At 40.2% G+C, this 17782-nt stretch overlaps 4 protein-coding genes across 9 annotated transcripts; 2 read left to right on the forward strand and 2 right to left on the reverse strand.

Moving 5' to 3' along the window:
• The first annotated feature begins 1777 nt into the window (after positions 1 to 1777).
• LOC103400929 (subtilisin-like protease SBT1.8) lies at positions 1778 to 4571 on the forward strand. The gene is made up of 2 exons (XM_008339622.4): positions 1778 to 3504; positions 3596 to 4571. Exons 1-2 carry the CDS (start codon positions 1887 to 1889, stop codon positions 4270 to 4272), a joined length of 2295 nt encoding a protein of 764 aa, XP_008337844.1. The 5' UTR covers positions 1778 to 1886; the 3' UTR covers positions 4273 to 4571.
• Positions 4572 to 4764: 193 nt separating this feature from the next.
• On the reverse strand, positions 4765 to 8350 carry LOC103400930 (guanine nucleotide-binding protein subunit gamma 3). The gene is made up of 5 exons (XM_008339623.4): positions 7293 to 8350; positions 5810 to 5862; positions 5611 to 5655; positions 5487 to 5531; positions 4765 to 5223 (listed from the first exon to the last, which is right to left on the reverse strand). Exons 1-5 carry the CDS (start codon positions 7437 to 7439, stop codon positions 4878 to 4880), a joined length of 636 nt encoding a protein of 211 aa, XP_008337845.1. The 5' UTR covers positions 7440 to 8350; the 3' UTR covers positions 4765 to 4877.
• Positions 8351 to 12308: 3958 nt separating this feature from the next.
• Positions 12309 to 17646, reverse strand: LOC103400966 (cation/calcium exchanger 4-like). 6 transcript variants are annotated; one of them, XM_029093838.2, is made up of 6 exons: positions 15166 to 17378; positions 14716 to 14807; positions 14495 to 14607; positions 12905 to 12989; positions 12759 to 12817; positions 12309 to 12478 (listed from the first exon to the last, which is right to left on the reverse strand). In XM_029093838.2, the coding sequence occupies exon 1, from the start codon at positions 17151 to 17153 to the stop codon at positions 15192 to 15194; it is 1962 nt and encodes a 653-aa protein (XP_028949671.1). In that variant the 5' UTR covers positions 17154 to 17378; the 3' UTR covers positions 12309 to 12478; positions 12759 to 12817; positions 12905 to 12989; positions 14495 to 14607; positions 14716 to 14807; positions 15166 to 15191. The 6 variants fall into 6 exon arrangements, with proteins under 6 accessions (XP_028949671.1, XP_070669897.1, XP_028949669.1 ...); XM_070813796.1 differs by lacking the exon at positions 12309 to 12478 and having other exon boundaries at positions 12583 to 12817; positions 14495 to 14537; positions 15166 to 17646; XM_029093836.2 differs by lacking the exon at positions 12309 to 12478 and having other exon boundaries at positions 12583 to 12825; positions 15166 to 17602.
• Positions 12985 to 14392, forward strand: LOC103400931 (protein LURP-one-related 6-like). Its single transcript, XM_008339624.4, has 3 exons — positions 12985 to 13476; positions 13643 to 13885; positions 13991 to 14392. The coding sequence occupies exons 1-3, from the start codon at positions 13240 to 13242 to the stop codon at positions 14123 to 14125; spliced, it is 615 nt and encodes a 204-aa protein (XP_008337846.1). The 5' UTR covers positions 12985 to 13239; the 3' UTR covers positions 14126 to 14392.
• Positions 17647 to 17782: the final 136 nt, after the last annotated feature.

Below are 17782 nucleotides of genomic sequence, written 5' to 3' on the forward strand. Positions count from 1 at the left end.
CTTCCTATCGAATGCAAAAAGTAAAATAAAAAAATAAAAAAAAATGATGAAAGTGAAAGCAAATTGGCATAATTGGGACATTCCAATTGTGTCACACAAATTAGTTCAAGTAGGTAAACAATTTGGGTCTCAATCACTTTCATTTGAGTTCTTAGAAGAAATTACACGTGCATATGATACAAACATGCATCTACTTACCTGGTTTACTTACAATGAAACCTACAACTGAAAACCGTATGCTTTTAACATCAAGCACAATGTAGAAATATTCTCAATTTAACATCAAGCACATGTTTGATCCAGCACACGTGTTAACATGGAAGAAGATGAACAGAATAATGTGAAGATAAAAGAAGATTAACAAGATAAGTGAAGGTGAAGAGAAAATTAATTTTTAACCGTTTAATTTTTGGTTGGACGAACAAGATTGAAGAATTCGGCTAGAAATGATTCGGAGAGATCATATTTCATGACAAACAATTCCATTGGATATTAAGGAAGGTATTTTAGGAAGATTAAATTTTTTAAATCAAATTTATAAATCAAATAATATATTACTAATAAAAAATTTACATGTTAATCAACGTTTAAAATTTTAATCTCCTTAACACTAACGTATTAGAAATGGTGGGAATGGCTGGAAATCCCATTCGCGGTCAAAAAAAGAGCGAAAGAATGACCGAAAAATGTAGCCGTTACTTTTCCTTTGCCAGTTACTTCAAAAAATGGCGTGGACTGTTGACTGCTGTTCTTTTTAGTCTTTTCCAATCTCCACGAGTCAAAAGAAACGACAATATTACATCGCAACATTGGCACTCAATTTCTTGACTCTCGTGCCGCCCATTTTTCATTCCGTCGAAGTTACAACTTTACCCTTCTCTTTTGTTTTGTTTTACTGCTTAGACATTTGTGGCGACTCCTCCATGGGTAAAGTTGTAACATAAGCAACATAATTAAAAGAAAACTAATAAAAATAGTTTGAAAACTTTAAATTTTAATAATAAGGATAAAATAAAGGGTAAAATGAATTGTACAAAGATTGACATTTTAGTGTAAAAATATAATTGTCGTTAAAATGAACAGTACCAAGAGTTTTTTTGTTAAAGTTCCTTTTAATTAATAAGAAATTAATTAATCTATTTGTTTTTTTTTTTTTTGGTTCTTGAACCTTGCTCAATCCCGATATTATTCAACAGGAAAAGGGATAATATCATATCTCTCGATTCTTGTAAATTTTGTGTCTTGAAAATCAGTTTGTCTAGCATCACCCATTGAAGAATGATTTCGCATATTTTTATTGCGTATTCTAATTTTTAATAATTAAAAGTATGCAGAAAAAAAAATTTAAAAATCACTTTTTTACATGAAAACACTCTATATTAGATCATTATATACGGGTCTCATAAAGAAAACGTTATATTTTTATTTGGGATGAAAATACCCTTCTATGTTGGCTGCCATGATCTTATGCAACCTGAAACACAAATTGATTTAGTTTTAAGTACAATCATGTACATTGCACTAAAATTTGGGTACAAATCCTTGATTTACAATTGTGATTTAATAACCTATGTGATAATGTATAGTACAAAATAACTAACAAACGCAAATCCATGATTCGAAACTCGGGTGGATTAAACTATAATCCAATTATTATAAAAATTTGTACATTTTGATATACGAAAATGGCATCGGAGTAATTAAACCCAATAGAATGTCGCATTCCAGATCCCCGCATGCTTTTAAACCCGACAACGTACTCTTTCTCCTTCTACCTTCTTTTATCCCTTTCTGACAGTCGCAGCTCCAGAGCGACTGTACTCTCACTCTCTCTTCATCTTCTACATTTGGATATACGAAATCTACCCAGCTCAAGCTTTCTAGTCATGGCCGCCGAGGCCTTCTGGTTCGGAGTTCTGCTTCTTCTTCTCCCATGTTTCTCAGCCATGGCGAAGCAGACTTACATTGTGCAGATGAACCACCACTCCAAGCCGGAATCCTACGCCACCCACCACGACTGGTACTCCGCCAGCCTCCAATCCCTCTCCTCCGACTCAGATTCCCTCCTTTACACCTACACCGATGCCTACCATGGCTTCGCCGCCTCCTTAGATCCGGAGCAGGCCGAGCTGCTCCACCAGTCCGACTCCGTCATCGGCGTTTACGAAGACACGGTTTACAACCTTCACACCACTCGGACCCCCGAGTTTCTCGGTCTCGATACCGAATCGGGGCTATGGGAGGGTCACTCGACCCAGGATTTGAACCAGGCCTCCAATGACGTCATCGTCGGAGTTCTCGACACCGGGGTCTGGCCCGAGTCCAAGAGCTTCGACGACACCGGAATGCCCGAGATCCCTACCCGGTGGCGCGGCCAGTGCGAATCGGGGCCCGATTTCGCCGCAACGCTTTGCAACAAGAAGCTAATCGGAGCTCGGAGCTTCTCGAAAGGCTACCACATGGCCTCCGGTGGGAGCTACTTGAGAAAACCGAGGGAAGTCGAGTCCCCGCGCGACAGAGACGGTCACGGTACCCACACCTCCAGCACCGCGGCAGGGTCCCTCGTGGCCAACGCCAGCCTCCTCGGATACGCGACGGGAACGGCTCGCGGAATGGCCCCTCACGCGCGCGTCGCCACCTACAAGGTCTGCTGGAGCACCGGGTGTTTCGGGTCAGACATTCTCGCTGGCATGGATCGGGCCATCGTTGACGGCGTCGACGTCATGTCACTCTCCCTTGGCGGTGGCTCCGCTCCCTACTACCGCGACACGATCGCGATTGGCGCGTTCACGGCTATGGAAAGGGGTATTTTCGTCTCTTGCTCTGCCGGGAACAGTGGGCCCACTAGAGCCTCGTTGGCCAACACAGCCCCCTGGATCATGACCGTTGGAGCCGGGACCTTGGACCGGGATTTCCCGGCTTACGCTTTGTTAGGCAACAAACTCCCGTTCACCGGCGTTTCGCTTTACAGCGGGACCGGAATGGGAAACAAACCGGTCCAGTTGGTTTACAACAGGGGGTCCAACAGCTCTGGTAACTTGTGCCTGCCCGGTTCGCTCAACCCGGATTTGGTTCGTGGGAAAGTGGTGATGTGCGACCGAGGCATCAACGCACGTGTCGAGAAAGGTGGCGTCGTGCGCTCAGCTGGGGGGATTGGGATGATACTCGCCAACACCGCCGCCAGCGGTGAGGAGTTGGTGGCTGACAGTCATTTGCTACCTGCAGTCGCCGTCGGGAGACGAGTCGGTGACCAAATCAGGGAATATGCTCAGCACGATCCCAATCCGACGGCTGTGATTACTTTCGGCAGGACTGTGCTGAATGTACGGCCGTCACCGGTCGTGGCGGCGTTTAGTTCACGGGGGCCCAATTTGGTGAACCCCCAGATCTTGAAGCCGGACGTGATTGGTCCAGGTGTCAATATTTTGGCGGCATGGTCAGAGGCAGTCGGGCTCACGGGGCTTGAGGAGGACAAGAGGAAGAGCCAGTTCAACATCATTTCAGGTAACGGCTAGTATGTTTACATGATTTGATCGCGACCGTTGATGATGTTGACTAATTTGAAGTTGACTCGACCTTTGTGATTTTGTCGCAGGTACATCAATGTCATGCCCACACATTATTGGGCTTGCAGCATTGCTTAAGGCGGCCCATCCGGAATGGAGCCCAAGTGCTGTGAAATCTGCCCTAATGACCACAGCTTACACCCATGACAACACCAAGGCCCCTCTCCGAGACGCGGCCGATGGCACGATTTCGAACCCGTGGGCTCACGGCTCCGGGCACATCGACCCCTCGAAGGCGCTGTCACCGGGCTTGGTTTACGACATTGCCACCGAGGACTACATTGCATTTTTGTGCTCATTGGAGTACACCAAGGAGCATGTCCAAGCCATTGTCAAGAGGCCCAATGTTACTTGTGCACGAAAGTATTCGGACCCGGGCCAGCTCAACTACCCTTCGTTCTCAGTCGTGTTCTGGAACAAAAAGAAAAGGGTTGTGAGTTACACCCGGGAATTGACGAATGTCGGGCCTGCCGGATCTGTATACAGAGTCGCCGTAACCAGTCCTTCGATGGTGAGGACCATCGTGAAGCCCACAAGGCTTGTGTTCAACAATGTAGGAGAGAAGCAGAAGTACAGAGTCACATTTGTGGCTTCGCGGGGTGCAGAGAAAACATCAAGGTCGGAATTCGGGTCAATCATGTGGTCAAACCCACAACACCAAGTGAAAAGCCCAGTTGCTTTTGCATGGACGCAGTTGATAGATTGAGATTTTACGCTTTTTTCTGCTGTTGGGCTAGAAAGTGCCTTTGGTTTTGGGGTTTCGGCTTTTAAGGAAAGCAGTTCATTGGGGTGGGTGGGTTGAATTTGGGTGGGAGTTGACATGCCAATGTTTATGGATATGTCCATAAACAAAGTTAAAAGACCCTCTACAGTAGTTTATGCGAGTTTAATTCTCATATATAGGAATCAAACTGCTTGAGTTTGATACCATCGCTATGACCACCATTTTATCGAAATCAAACTAACGAGACCATAAACAATTAGACACTCTTTTTAAACTCAAAATTTTCGGCCCACTATGGAAAGCTTGGGTGCTAATGCTTGTTATCCGAGACGTTTATCAATCTTTTAGCTCGAGAGTATCTCATACATAATTGTTTCTACGACCTACCTTGCTTACGAAGGTACAAATTTTTCGTAAAAACCATTGCAAATCTACTCATAAATAAACATTTCCTCAACAGAGAGCAAAAAGTCCTGGGGCAATACTCTAAAATTTACTTCATAGCTCACATAAATTTTGTATCTCTCAAATATTTGCATAATTTAGACTAAAGGCAAAACAAAGCTTCCACACTGATAGTATAAATACTAAAAACATATACTACAAGGGTTGCAACAGGTTATTCTACAACAGCAACGTGGTCGTACCTTCGGACATTTAGGGCAAGAGCATTTCCATTTGCAACAGTTGCCGCAAGAGCAATCGGGACATGAACACGACGGAAAAATGCAACAATTCCTGCTGCATGAATTATTTTTGCAGCAGTTGGACCGGGGACATGTGCAGCAACATCGCCACTTTGGTAGCCGACAGCAGGCAAACGGATTACAGTTACATGGGCTGCAGTCACAGCAGCGCGGCATTTCTAGGTGAAGAGAGCACCCGTCGCAGCAGCAACAGAAAATCCATGAGCAGCTGAAACAGGGCATTCCGCTGTACCACAAACATACTTATGTCATATTCGGAACAAATTTACCTTTCCATTACTGCTATTTGAACACAAAAGTCGAATAATTAGTTGTTAGAAGACTTCTTCCTTCAATGTTTATATAACATTATCACATTTTTTTTTTTTTTGTATTGCAGTCACCGTCGAGTACAAACTTAATTTCAACTTAATAAGGAGCAGAGAATCAAAACTAGAGAATGAAAAACTTGTAAACTAATATAATCATTAAGACAAAAAAAAAAAGTACCATAGCCATTTCCAGAAGCGACATGACCGGCGTTTCTTTCGATTCCTGTTAGAAAGAGAGAAAACTGATTTACTCCACGCAAGGGGCGCTAAACTTTACAAAAAATTGTTGAAGTTGTTCTTACGTAGGTATTAAGGGATCTGGGTTTGCAACCACAAAATCAGTAATCCTGCAAAATAGTCGAATTCAATCCACAGTCAGTTTACTCACACTACATGTACAGAGACTAGATTTAACAAAATTAGTAGGTTTTCAGTTTGAATTCTTCGAGTTCAAATTTTGAGAACTAGATGCTACGAAAGGTAACAGAAAGAGTGACTTACTCTTTGCAGCATCTCGAAGCAGGTTGAAGCCGTTCAACAGATTTCAGTTCGTCCTGCAAACAAATAAGGTAATTGTTTAACTTCCACATAAACCAAATAAGAAGAATCAAGTAAACAGCATTGATATATTAAGTGAATATCTTTTCTGTTTGCAAACTCTATGACATGATTGATTAAAAGGGGCATTTCGGCTGCGGATACGCAGGACTTAAATTATGAAAACTACCTTGGTTTGTTTACGATGGAAATTTTTTGTTTACGATGGAAAATTCAATTATTCAGTGGAAAGTTACCACATTAGCATTGAAAGATGAGAGATGAACCGTTTTGAGCTCAAGTTGGAAACGTCTTAAATTTCTCTAATGCATCGGAGTTAATCTAATCCGGTTAAGGTTACATGGATTATATATGCACACAAAGACCGCCTTATTGATTGGTCAACGAACTTCTTTGTTATTATTGGCTGATCTGTTAAACTTAATTGGGTTACCGAATGGGCCGGATCCCTTTCCACCTAATCCGCCTAGTCTAGGATCCAGACCGTTGAAATTTGATCCGACGGCTACAAACAGGGCCCCTTTAAAATGATAATAATTGTAGCCGTTTGATCAAATTTCAATGGCCTGGATCCTAGACCAGGTGGATTAGGTGGAAAGGGATCCGGAGAGGATGCCTTTCCTACCGAATGAAGTCAGTGAAAATCTGCCAAAGACTTTTGGGTGCACAAAGTGACAGGAGAACTGAATACCACCCATTGTGGAACTAAAACTCAATTATGAAACTAATTCTAAATCACTATCACTAATTCAGGTTGGATCAGCCGGTGAAGATTATACAAAAACGGTGAGAATAGTTCCCGGAGTTCCTCCTCCACGCCGGTGGGGTTTGTGCTGCTAAACGAAGTTAATTACTGTCACCTGCATAATATAACTGACCAACACTATCTATACCAAGCAAACAGAGGAGTAGTACTCATTGGATCGACTACATTAAGTTCCGAAACTTTCGAGTTAATTAATCCCTTGAAAATTAAAACAAAACAACACCGAAATGGTTTGTAGTAAATTAGGATCACTCTCAACCAAATGATTTTAACTCGATCATTTCCATGTTAATTAACTTTAACCTAAGTGTTAAAGCAGGATATTGTCTAGCTTTATGGGCACATCCTCAAGGGAAGATTATCTTAATCATGGTTTTATCGTACACAAAAACGAAAGTCCTACCTTTTGACTTTTCACAGAATTAAGCCAATGAGATTAAAGAAAAAGTTTAGCTTTTCCAGTCCAAATGGAGAAAAGAACTGCTTTTTAATCCAAGAATGATTTGAAAAAACGAATCATTTAACAAAGACAGAAAGGGCATCAAAATCTTTAATTAACATTTTAACCCAAATGATAATTATATTCAAAGTTTTAATTTTTCAACCAAAAGAGGTAAATTAATTAGTAAAAGTAAAAGAAAATTGAAAAATCAGAGTTACCTCAAGAAAACCAATCTCCCTCTCAAGCATCTGAACCCTGGCAGTTTCTCTGCGCTTCCCATACAAATCAGGATACTGCGGCGGCGACTTTGGGTGTGGCGGTGGCAGTGACGGCACAGAAGCAGAGCAACCAGAAGGAGCTGCCATTTCAAATAGTAACCAAAACCCAGTTGCTAAATCACCTAAAACTCAGACCCCAAATGAAGAAAACGACAGCGGAGATTACAGAGAGAAAAGCTGTAACAGTAATGCTTCTGATAGAAGCACTGCAGTTGCAGCGATTATTAATTACAAAAAAGAAAAGGAAAAAAAGCTCATCAATCAAAAGCACTCGGCAGAAAAGCACTTATGAAGCGGCAAAGCAAATGATGGTAGGTGTAGAAATGAAACGGTAGAAAGCAGTAACTAGGGTCTCTGACAAGGATGAAAATTACGACCCAGAACCACAAAAGATAAAAAGAGAAGTTGTACAGCGAATAAATGCTCTGCAAACAGAAGGGGATTAGTGGGGAAGTTTAAAGATTTAAACTTTATCAAACGCAATTTAAAAGGGTAGTAGTATTAATTAGAATTACAAAAAGGGGCAGCCATTTATTCAAAATTCGCACAACTCACAGGGCTCGATGGAGTGAAAATGAATGATTGTTTTTCAAAAAAGAAAGATGGGTTTTTGGTTTTCTTCCTTCTCGAGGCGCATCCAACTTGGGCTTTGTTTGCATGTTTTGGTAATTGCAGAGACAGTTAATGAACCCAATTAATCAATTAATTAAACCAATAGTAATGGTAATGGTAATGGTAATAGTAAAGACGGCTGTGCAAAAAAAGCCTGCAACTGCCAGTGTCCGTACGATCACATTTGGCAAATATTTTGAGTGAGATTTTTGGGGTCGAATTTGTAGAAAAACAACTTAAACAAGTAAAAACTAAAGCTTTTTCTGTGTGTTTTTAAATAAATAAATCTGTTGAATTTGTATTATTTTAAGTTTGAAGAGGTGAGTGAGCTGCAGGATTTGCAGAGGAAGAAGCGAAACGCACGATGGGGAAGTATCTCAGACAGCACGTGACCGCTGCGTAGGAAATAGAAAAAAGGGGGGAAATCACAAGTGTTCGGCCAAAACAGAATTGGACAAATCAAGCCCTGATTTTGAGAATAACTAACCATCTGGATAAAAATTCGTGTCGATTTTACCTTTACCTTGTACCACAGTAATTGGAGGACTTCTATGGTACATGTATATTATCGCGACGTTATGAGCCAAAAATTTAACCTTATGTGGATAGGAACTTATATACGTTGTTGTACAATTAACGTGAAACACTATCTATAGTAACAATTTGTTCGTGTCATGAAAGTTGCGCCATCAACTTTTATCTTAATTTTTAGGTAAAGTTACACTTTTAATCCCTGTAATTAGATTAGTCTTTCACTTAGTGTTTGAAGTTTCAATATTGGCACAGTTAATTTACTTCTGTAAATTTTTTAGTTGCAATCATTAACTTCGTTTACTTGAAGAAGAAATATTTGGTGTGGCAATACGTGCATCGTCGACATTTTGAGTCATCTAACTTTTTAAACACGTATTAATTTGCCTAAAACAACAATTCATATTCATAAACATGCCTAAAACGACAATCTAGTCCATAAAAGACCATGAACGCTCTGATTAATTCATGTGATATCCCCACTTTTCACTTATTGATTTGTGTGCACGTGAGTAACGCTTTCTTTTAAAGTCAACACACTTGAAATGTCTAAATTGCTAATACACATTGCTGCCACATTAGATTTCATTCTTTAATTACCAAGCTAGCGATTTTTGAATAATTGCAAAAACAAACAAACTACATAGTTACACTTTTCAAAATCAAAACTATATGGACCAAAATGCAGAGAGTAAATTATCTGGACATATAAACTAACACAACATATTCAAAACAAAAAAAAAATTCTAGTGAAAAACTTATAGGTTATTTTCCATGAAAGGATTAAGGAAGAAAGTTGGATAGAGAAATTTGAGGGAAGGGTGAAAATTTTGGGTGAAGTAGATTTGAAATGGAGGAGAAAAGCAAAATACGAATGCTGAAAAAAAAAATTGACCAAAACAATGTCGTTTTGAATCTTGATAAGGGTTTAAACGAGATAAATAAAAAAACTCAATTCTTCTTCCATGCACTCACGTTGCGGCTATTGTCAAAGGCATCCCTACTCGTTTATACTCTCCGATACAAGTCGTCCCAAATAGGGTGATATGGCCACATTTCTATTGAAAAATTGTCTCAACAAGTATGTCCAAACCAAATTATTGAGATGAAAGTTTGTCAAATGGGTGATCTCATTGGCCTTCAACTTTGGGGGCCACCTTTTTACTGCATCTTATACAAAAATGACAGTGATAATAGTCCTTTTACTTACAAGTTCCTATTTAGAGAGTTTTTTTTATAAAATAGTATTATTCACACATTTATTTTTATTTCTCATACATCTTTTTAATTTGACGCTGTCCCCTCTCCTAATTTTGCCAGGATGACCAGTCAGAGAAATTTAATCTCAATTAACCCATGTCACGATTGTATTACACTGTACCTTTTATTGGGCTTCAATTATCCAGCTATATTCTCAGTAAAAATGGTCCATAATCTCAGTTACAGCTGGCCCATTACTTACATTTGTTTCAAATTATACATGAAAATATATAGTCCCACACTTCAATTCATGTGACTTTTGACTTTGAATTTCTATGCCTCTCTTAAGTACAATAATTTGGAGTCACTTAATATTACAATCTAGTGATATTTCTCTTTATTTATAAGTGAAATCCTCTTCACTTGTAAGTGAGACGTCTTAGATCCGATTCTCGCCAAATGCGAATTTGAATCATATTATTGCTAGTTCATTGTGAGGCTTAACTCATTCCCTCACCCCATGGGTGTAGATAATATCTTTTGTTAAAAAAAAAGTTACAATAATTTGCCAATTTGGTATCCAAAGCTTGACTTTGTTGTTCCAAAAATGCATATGCAAGTCATGACAAATGCTGAGGAGACTCTCTCAAGTAAAACTCTGCATAGACTCTCCGCCACTTCATGTTTTTGGCACAATATTTTATAATGTTGGCATAAAAATTGTACCACAAATATGAAATGGTAAAGAGTCTATAAAAAATCACTTTTGAGAGAATCTTCTTAATATTTCCAATAAATCATTGTTGTTCACACTCACTGACACACCAAATCATAACTCGTAAGGACCAAGCAAACTTACCAAGGCAATAACCAATGAGTTCTTTGATGTAGTGACAATTATCTCTGTTTGGTTATATTTTGACTTACTTTAAACTTTCATGATATACTAACACACATTTATTATGAATTTGGTGCGAACTTGTGATTAGCTCGTACATATTAGTACACATAGAAATGGGATCTTCCCCCACCCAAACTCAACCTTTGGCAAACTCGCCATCTCATGGTTCAAACTCAAACGGTTGTCAAAAAGGAGGTAGATTTTCTGCCCTCCCACTTTCTATGCCTTCTCGTGCCTTTTGATTTGTGTGGTCACAGTTAAACCACGTCAACATTTTATATTATTTTTTTATAAAAATAATAAGACAAAATATAAGGGCACGGGAAGTAAGAGAGCAGATAATCTGCCTCCTGTAAAAAAATGAGGCGGAATGAGAATTTGTCAATTTAAAATAAAACATCTTAATCAATTAACATAACTTACGATTGCAACTTTACGGTGAGTGAAATATCCAACGGTAGAAAAAGAGCTTTGTAAAAATAGATTGCCAAAATTGAGAGAGAATTTATCAAACCAAATTAATTCAATTACACACGTCAGGCTCCCGTACGGTTGCGGAATAGTTTTTGAACTCCACGTGCCATCGGTGGGGGTGACCACGTCTCTGGAGGGAGGGAGGTGGCCGAGAATTTTTTTATTATGACCGAAGTACGGGTGGTACATCACTTTTTTTTATATAAGTGGTGATAAATTTTATTTTTTAATTATTAACATTTTAACACATACATTTCACCATTTATACGATGATACGTAATGCATTATCCCATGTTCTGATCATATTGAAAAATCTTTTCTGCATTCATTCATTCATTCATTCATCCAAGTGGGACCCGCCGGTGAGGCGACGCATCATGAATTTCCTGCTCTTTCGCAAAGTACCACGGCAAAAAGAGGGGTCTCTGATTCTCTGATAACATGTCGAGTGGGCCAGGCCCACCATTTCTCGGGCTACAAAGCCCAAGGCACTACCTCTTTCAATCTCCCTTCTCCTCCGTGAAGGTGCTAACGTGCGCAGGGGGTAGTGGCGGTGGATTAGATAGAGTGTAAAAGCTGTAACATTAGCGTCTTCTTCCCTTTTTATGGTTGCCCACGCACGCGCAACATACCACACGTGTGCACGCTCACAGTTACCTTGTTTGGCAAAATGCCCTCACAGAATCACAGGCTAAAGCTCTTGGCTCGAAAATAATACCTATAGTTTATTTAACGTTTATTTACCAAGAAAAAAAAATGTTTTATTTTATTTTATGTCTGAAATTTGCAAGAGTTTCTCGTGTGTGTCTTGAGCGACCGAGTAACATAACATAGAAGACTGTACTTGAGTATTCTTTCTTAAGAGGAAATGGGTTGATCGTCCACGAGTGAGAGTGCCATTTTTACCTAATGATGCCAAAGCAGAGAAGAAAAATAAAAAAAAATTAAACTAGCTCTTTCTTTTATTTAATTATGAGATTCAAACTCATGATCTTCTTTGACAAACGAACTTACATTAGCATTTTATGGGCCTTCCTAATCTGTTTGGCATGTGAGCTTGTTAAATGGTAGACCATTGTCCTTAGATAAGCATTTTGTAATTGTGTGTCGTGATTGTATTTAGAAAGCGCATATTTTTTATAAGAACGCCGCTTATGTTTCTACATGTTCTTGATAAGAATGCCGATTATGTTTGTACATGTTCGTGATAAGAATACTGCTTATGTTTCTACATGCTCTTGATAAGACTAGTGCTTATAAGAAAGCTGTTTATGTTTAAACATGTTGTTGATAAGAATGCCGCTTATGTTCTTGACCTTCACGTATAAGTTGATGACATTTCTTGGTCTTCTTGTATTGTCTGGGATACTTATCCTTCAATGACGTAACGTCTCTTTCATAAATTAAACTAAAAGAAAGAAAAAAAAAAGGATAGAAGGATGGAAAGCAACCCCTAAACTGTAGGTCAGAACCGACCATGAAACACAATCCAAAACACCGTTTTAGGGGCAATTAAGTGCAAACTTAACATAATTATATTTTGTTAAACTTTGCAAACCTTGAAAGGTGACAAGCATCTCTGGCAATAATTCAAAAGGTCATAAAAAGATATGAAAGAATCTTTGAACTGCAGTCCAATTGGACACCAAACAATATGCTTAACCCAAGTTAACGTAAGAACAACGAACCTGAACGCCCTCTTTCCAAGAGATTTACGCTTTCAAATATTCTCCCTTAAGACTTTGAGCTACCAAACTCAAATAATTAAACAAAAAGTTTAGCCAAATTAAGAAACGCGGTGTACCTCTTAAAGATTAAACCAAAAGGCTCTTACCTTGAGCAGAAAGCTGTTGATTCCAAGCGAAAACTCTCCCGTTTCATTGGCCAGCAATCGTCATCTCGAACAAGCAACTGCATCTCTGCCAAGCAAGCACATTCGAATTCAGATATTCTTCCAACTTATGCGTATGGTATATGCAGAGTCAAAACTTGCCAAACATTTGAATGTAGAAACCACTAGACCCTAAAGCCTCCCTAAGGCAAGAAGCTTTCCTACTCTTCTTAGTCTATCTCTAAGCTTTGTGTATAAAAAGAAGTTAGCAACGAGATCAAACTCAAAGTTGTCATCGAGCGAAGCAGATTAGTTGAATACAGATAGCAAAGAAAGAGATGGGGGCACAAGACAATATGATCATGCCTATAATTAGCAAGATGTACTGTTCGTCTTCTCAGACTGTGCTTGTCATAAGGAGGAGGCCACACGTGATAAACGGAGGTGGTTTTGTGGTTACGGATTGTAGTCAGAAGGTTTCTTTCAAGGTTGATGGATGTGGAATTCTGGGGAAAAAGGATGAGATGATTCTGAGGGACAGTGATGGAGATGCCTTGCTTCTTATTCGTCGAAAGGTATACATATATATGTTCAATTCAAAAAATTCAAAATAGAATTTCAATCAAGCATGCATCTATAAGACAAAACATGTTTCAGTTTGCATTATGGCATGTACATGAAGAGGTGTTAGGGATGCTTAATCAGTTTCCGCTCACTCATATTGATTCGTATATGTACCAGGGTGCAATGGTCGAGGCCCTAAGCATTTATCGGAAATGGAAGGGGTATAGTTTAGACTACGAAGGATCACAGGATCAGATGGTTTTCTGTTTAAAACAGCCAAACTCGTGTTTGGCAACGACTCAAGCAATCAGAATCTCAACGAAAGCCACGAAAAACAAAGACTGGGACTTTGAGATCAAGGGCTATTTTCCTGATAAGGATTGTAGTATTGTTGACTCTAAGGGCAACACAATGGCACAGGTAATTAATTCCAATTCAAGACGAACCTATAAGACTTTCTTTCTTTGTAAATTGCTTCTGAAATGATTAAGGTGGGGATTTGTCGTTGGTTAAATTGAAACACAGATCGGGGTGAAGAAGGAATTGATGGCGAGCAAGGATCTCTACCATGTTGTGGTGACACCAGGCATGGATCAAGCTTTCATCATTGGAGTCATTACGATTCTTGACTACATCTACGGTGAATCCACCAGGTGCTAAATTACTTCAGATTCTAAAGAGAAGCTTTCCTTGATTTCACGTCGAAACATGATATCTGCTACTCTGCAGCAGAGTTCAATTTTCTGAATTTTGGAAGCTGCTAATCCTTCAATTTTCATTTTTCATGGATTGTTTGATGGATAACGTTTTAGTTGTCCCAACCTGTACTAAGTTACTAACTGGGAACTCATTTGTTAAAGCTTTTAGAAGGTATTTTTTGCAACTCTCTGGTTTGTAATTGGAGATACATTTTTACTTTTCCCAAAAGGATGCACCACCAATGTACTAAACCGTAGATACAGAATCCGTTTCAATATAAATACACAATGAAAAGTGAAAATCAATTCCACAATGTAAAGGAGTTCTTACCCGACTTCGCCATTTCATAGAATCTCATGGAGGAGCCCTGCCGCTGCAGAAGCGTGAGCATGTCATTCCCGTTGAGTTGCCAAAATGCGGAATTTTAAACAAAGGAGACATTTCTGAAATGAAATATGTGTTCAACTACAACTAATGGGATGGGAAATTTGATTGCAAGAGATTGATAAATGATAATAGTGCAAAATTTAACATCTTTGATGGTAACCTACCGAGTACAGGTCAAGATTTCTGTCCACGGACCTTCGGACCATCTTCACAGGCATCGGAATGCGTCAGGAAATCTAAACATTAGCTCAGTTGCCTGATTCAGTTAACCAATTCATAGTAAGCAGGAGAAATGTTACGACATTATGCCAAGCAAGCATTCTTGAACAACACACATGGAAAACCAATTAATGAAATAAGCATCGCAACGTTCCATCACCAAATAGAGGTGTAAAACGACACAGAGAAATAACAATCTCAGAAAACCATAAGGTTATACAAGTTGGCAAACCGAATTCGTGGAAACTAAATCTCTTTTTCATATTAACATGAAATTTGTAGTACATTATCTGGGATTATAATCTAGTATCAGTTAACAATGCTGACAGACGCAACTAACAGTATCAACATTCATTCCAACTCAACACTGTACAAGACACAACATTTTTAGTTACCAATCCACGGCATCTTCGTCATAGATCTACCACAGCACTCCCGTTGAGGTGCCTAGCCTGAGGGAGAGAAATACCAAATAGATTGTTATGAGGCCAAGTCCTAAGGTCTTGTTAAGGCGCATGCCATTCCTGGGTAGCACAACAAGTGACCATAGAAGCCCTGATATTAGAAATCCCATTGTATAAAACAAGCTGTTATCTTTGGGAATTTTGTACGGTACCGGCCTCTGAGACCAGGATGCAAGCAGCATTGAGATCCCCAAACCAGCAAGTGTGTTAAACATAGGTCCGGCATAACATCCTGACATTGCAATCTGTACACCATCTCCACCATTCATTGCCAATGCAACGTTTGACATTAAATCACCCATTGAGTTTCCCCATGCTAATACAGTCAATCCAAGGATTGATGGACTAATTCCAAAAATTACGCCAAATGCCACCAGCAAGGCGACGAGCTCGTTTGCAACAATGTAGAACCAGATGATGCTCATAAAAAACCCTCCTAAAACCCACGGAAATAAAAATTTGCGAGGGGGCTGGTCCGGTCTGGTGTGTCGATATGCAAGAATGCCAAAGACACCACTGCAGAGAAAGCCTATAAAGTAGGCAATTTCCTTGCTCAGAGATCCGACATCTTCTTGGGTGTTCCATAAGAATAACAGAAGAATGGGAGCTAACACAGCACTGGCAACAGCATAACCTTTGGACCACCTATCCTCCTCGACTATAGGGATCGTCAACCGTCTTGGCAGTGTCAACGGAATCTCCAGCAGTGATAAAAAACTAAAAGAGGAAGAGTTTTCCTTCACTGTTTCATCCTCGTTCCAACCCCACAATGACCTTGGACTGTCTGAACCAGCCTTCACATCGTGATTCGAATAAATTGCCACATTTGAAGCCCACATCCACTGTGGCAACTTACTTTGGAGCTGAGGTACCTCGCTGTCTGATTCAGACTCAAGGAGCGAAGCATATACAGATTCCTCTTCATCGCTTCCCTGAGAAAATATACTTCCCCTAACCGGTAGCAATGGTGTTACAGCATCTAACCTCAATTTTCGAACATGTTTCCTCAGAAGCTCGTTTGCAGCGACCACAAATGCATAAACCACGTAAATCAAGACAAACGCTATAGCACCCCAGACAGTAACCTCACCAACCATCAACATTAAGGCAAGAGACATAACAGTAAAGAGGAAAAAACATATATCTCTGATAAAGCATTTCTTATCAATCTGAAACCCCTTATCCGCCACACATAGAGATATAGTCCCAACAACAATACAAGTAACGAAGACAGCTCCCCCCAACACACTATTAAGGCCCACTCCCCCGGCATCCTTACCCACAAAAGCAGCAATGCTGGCAAACACATCAGGAGCGCCATTCCCGAGTGGAAGCAGAGACACACCGGCCACAGTAGCCGGTAGCTTCAAGAGACTCGAAAGCTTCTCCAGAGAACAACAGAAGTAATCTGCCGCAGTATTACCCAAAAGATAGAACAATGCAGCTAGCCAAATTGCCAACACTACATACCCCAAAATGCTAACTTTCTCACAGCTGCAGTAAAAGAAATGAATGTAATTCAAATACCCACCGGAAGTACACTCTGGATGGGCAATCAAGAACTCACATTTGCTCCGATACCCTTCGTGTTTGAACAACCCGGTGCATAATTGGGGATTAGGTTCTGATCTCAAATTGACATCCGACCCATTAACACTGACACTATAATTCGACGGAGAAACATCAACTTCGGCAATCCTCCGGCGAATAATTACGACCTGACGACCAGGATCGCCAAATCCATTTACTTTGGAGCTCCATCGAGGAGGAAGAACCGAAGGGGAACCACCCAGAGAAGGGTTTCTAAGAAAGCTATCCTGGCTGTAGAACAAGAAGACCAATACCAAAGTACAAATTCCATTGAAAAGCCCACGAGATTTGGAATTTTCCGCCCCAAAAAACCACTTGGGTTTGATCATGATTTCTATTCCCAACCCTCCTACTATCAAGCCCTAAATTTCGGAATTCCAAACCCGGACAGGGGTCGATAGAGAACGCCCGAGCAGGGGAAACGAAAAAACTCTAGAGTTTTGATCCAATCAAATGGGAAATCGGCAAAAAGATCTCGAATTCAATAAAGGGTCGAGAAATTCATGTGGTAGAAAGACAATTTTGATATTATCCAAGCGAAATTAGAAGGGGTTTCAGAGGGTACCTTTGGCTAGAGAGAGAGAGAGGGGTCTAGCACTCTTTCTGCGGAGGGGGGGGGGAGAGAGAGAGGAAAGAGATACAGAAAGAGTGCTAAGGAAGAAGAAGAAGAAGAAGAAACGAAGCTTCGTCGTGGTTTCGTTCTCCTGAAGCTTGCCAATTGAGGAAGGAGAGAGCAGAGCAGACGACTGCGTCTTTACTCGCGCGTACCAACAGTCGCAATTTTTCATCTGAAGTTTTGGTCCCAATTCAATAAAGTTTGGTGGGAAGACTGTCCTACTCGCGTATGGAGGTTTTAAGACTTTTCAATGGGCTGGGCCGGGCCGGGCCAGATTAGAAACAACAGTGGATGGGGCGGCTCAATTGGGGTCGTCTATTGTTTTTTTAACGAGATATGTTA

The sequence above is a fragment of the Malus domestica genome, chromosome 15, assembly GCF_042453785.1.
Source record: "Malus domestica chromosome 15, GDT2T_hap1".
In the NCBI taxonomy this organism is placed as follows: Eukaryota; Viridiplantae; Streptophyta; class Magnoliopsida; order Rosales; family Rosaceae; genus Malus; species Malus domestica.

Bases quoted from the DNA above. Each gene is read 5' to 3' on its own strand.
- LOC103400966 (XM_029093838.2), bottom strand. From the start codon at position 17,153: ATGATCAAACCCAAGTGGTTTTTTGGGGCGGAAAATTCCAAATCTCGT.
- LOC103400929 (XM_008339622.4), top strand. From the start codon at position 1,887: ATGGCCGCCGAGGCCTTCTGGTTCGGAGTTCTGCTTCTTCTTCTCCCA. The intron at 3,505-3,595 runs GTAACGGCTAGT...ATTTTGTCGCAG, and splicing joins CCAGTTCAACATCATTTCAG to GTACATCAATGTCATGCCCA.
- LOC103400931 (XM_008339624.4), top strand. From the start codon at position 13,240: ATGGGGGCACAAGACAATATGATCATGCCTATAATTAGCAAGATGTAC. The intron at 13,477-13,642 runs GTATACATATAT...TATATGTACCAG, and splicing joins TGCTTCTTATTCGTCGAAAG to GGTGCAATGGTCGAGGCCCT. The intron at 13,886-13,990 runs GTAATTAATTCC...ATTGAAACACAG, and splicing joins AGGGCAACACAATGGCACAG to ATCGGGGTGAAGAAGGAATT.
- LOC103400930 (XM_008339623.4), bottom strand. From the start codon at position 7,439: ATGGCAGCTCCTTCTGGTTGCTCTGCTTCTGTGCCGTCACTGCCACCG. The intron at 5,863-7,292 runs GTAACTCTGATT...ATTTGTTTGCAG, and splicing joins GGGAGATTGGTTTTCTTGAG to GACGAACTGAAATCTGTTGA. The intron at 5,532-5,610 runs GTAAGAACAACT...TCTTTCTAACAG, and splicing joins CCAGATCCCTTAATACCTAC to GAATCGAAAGAAACGCCGGT.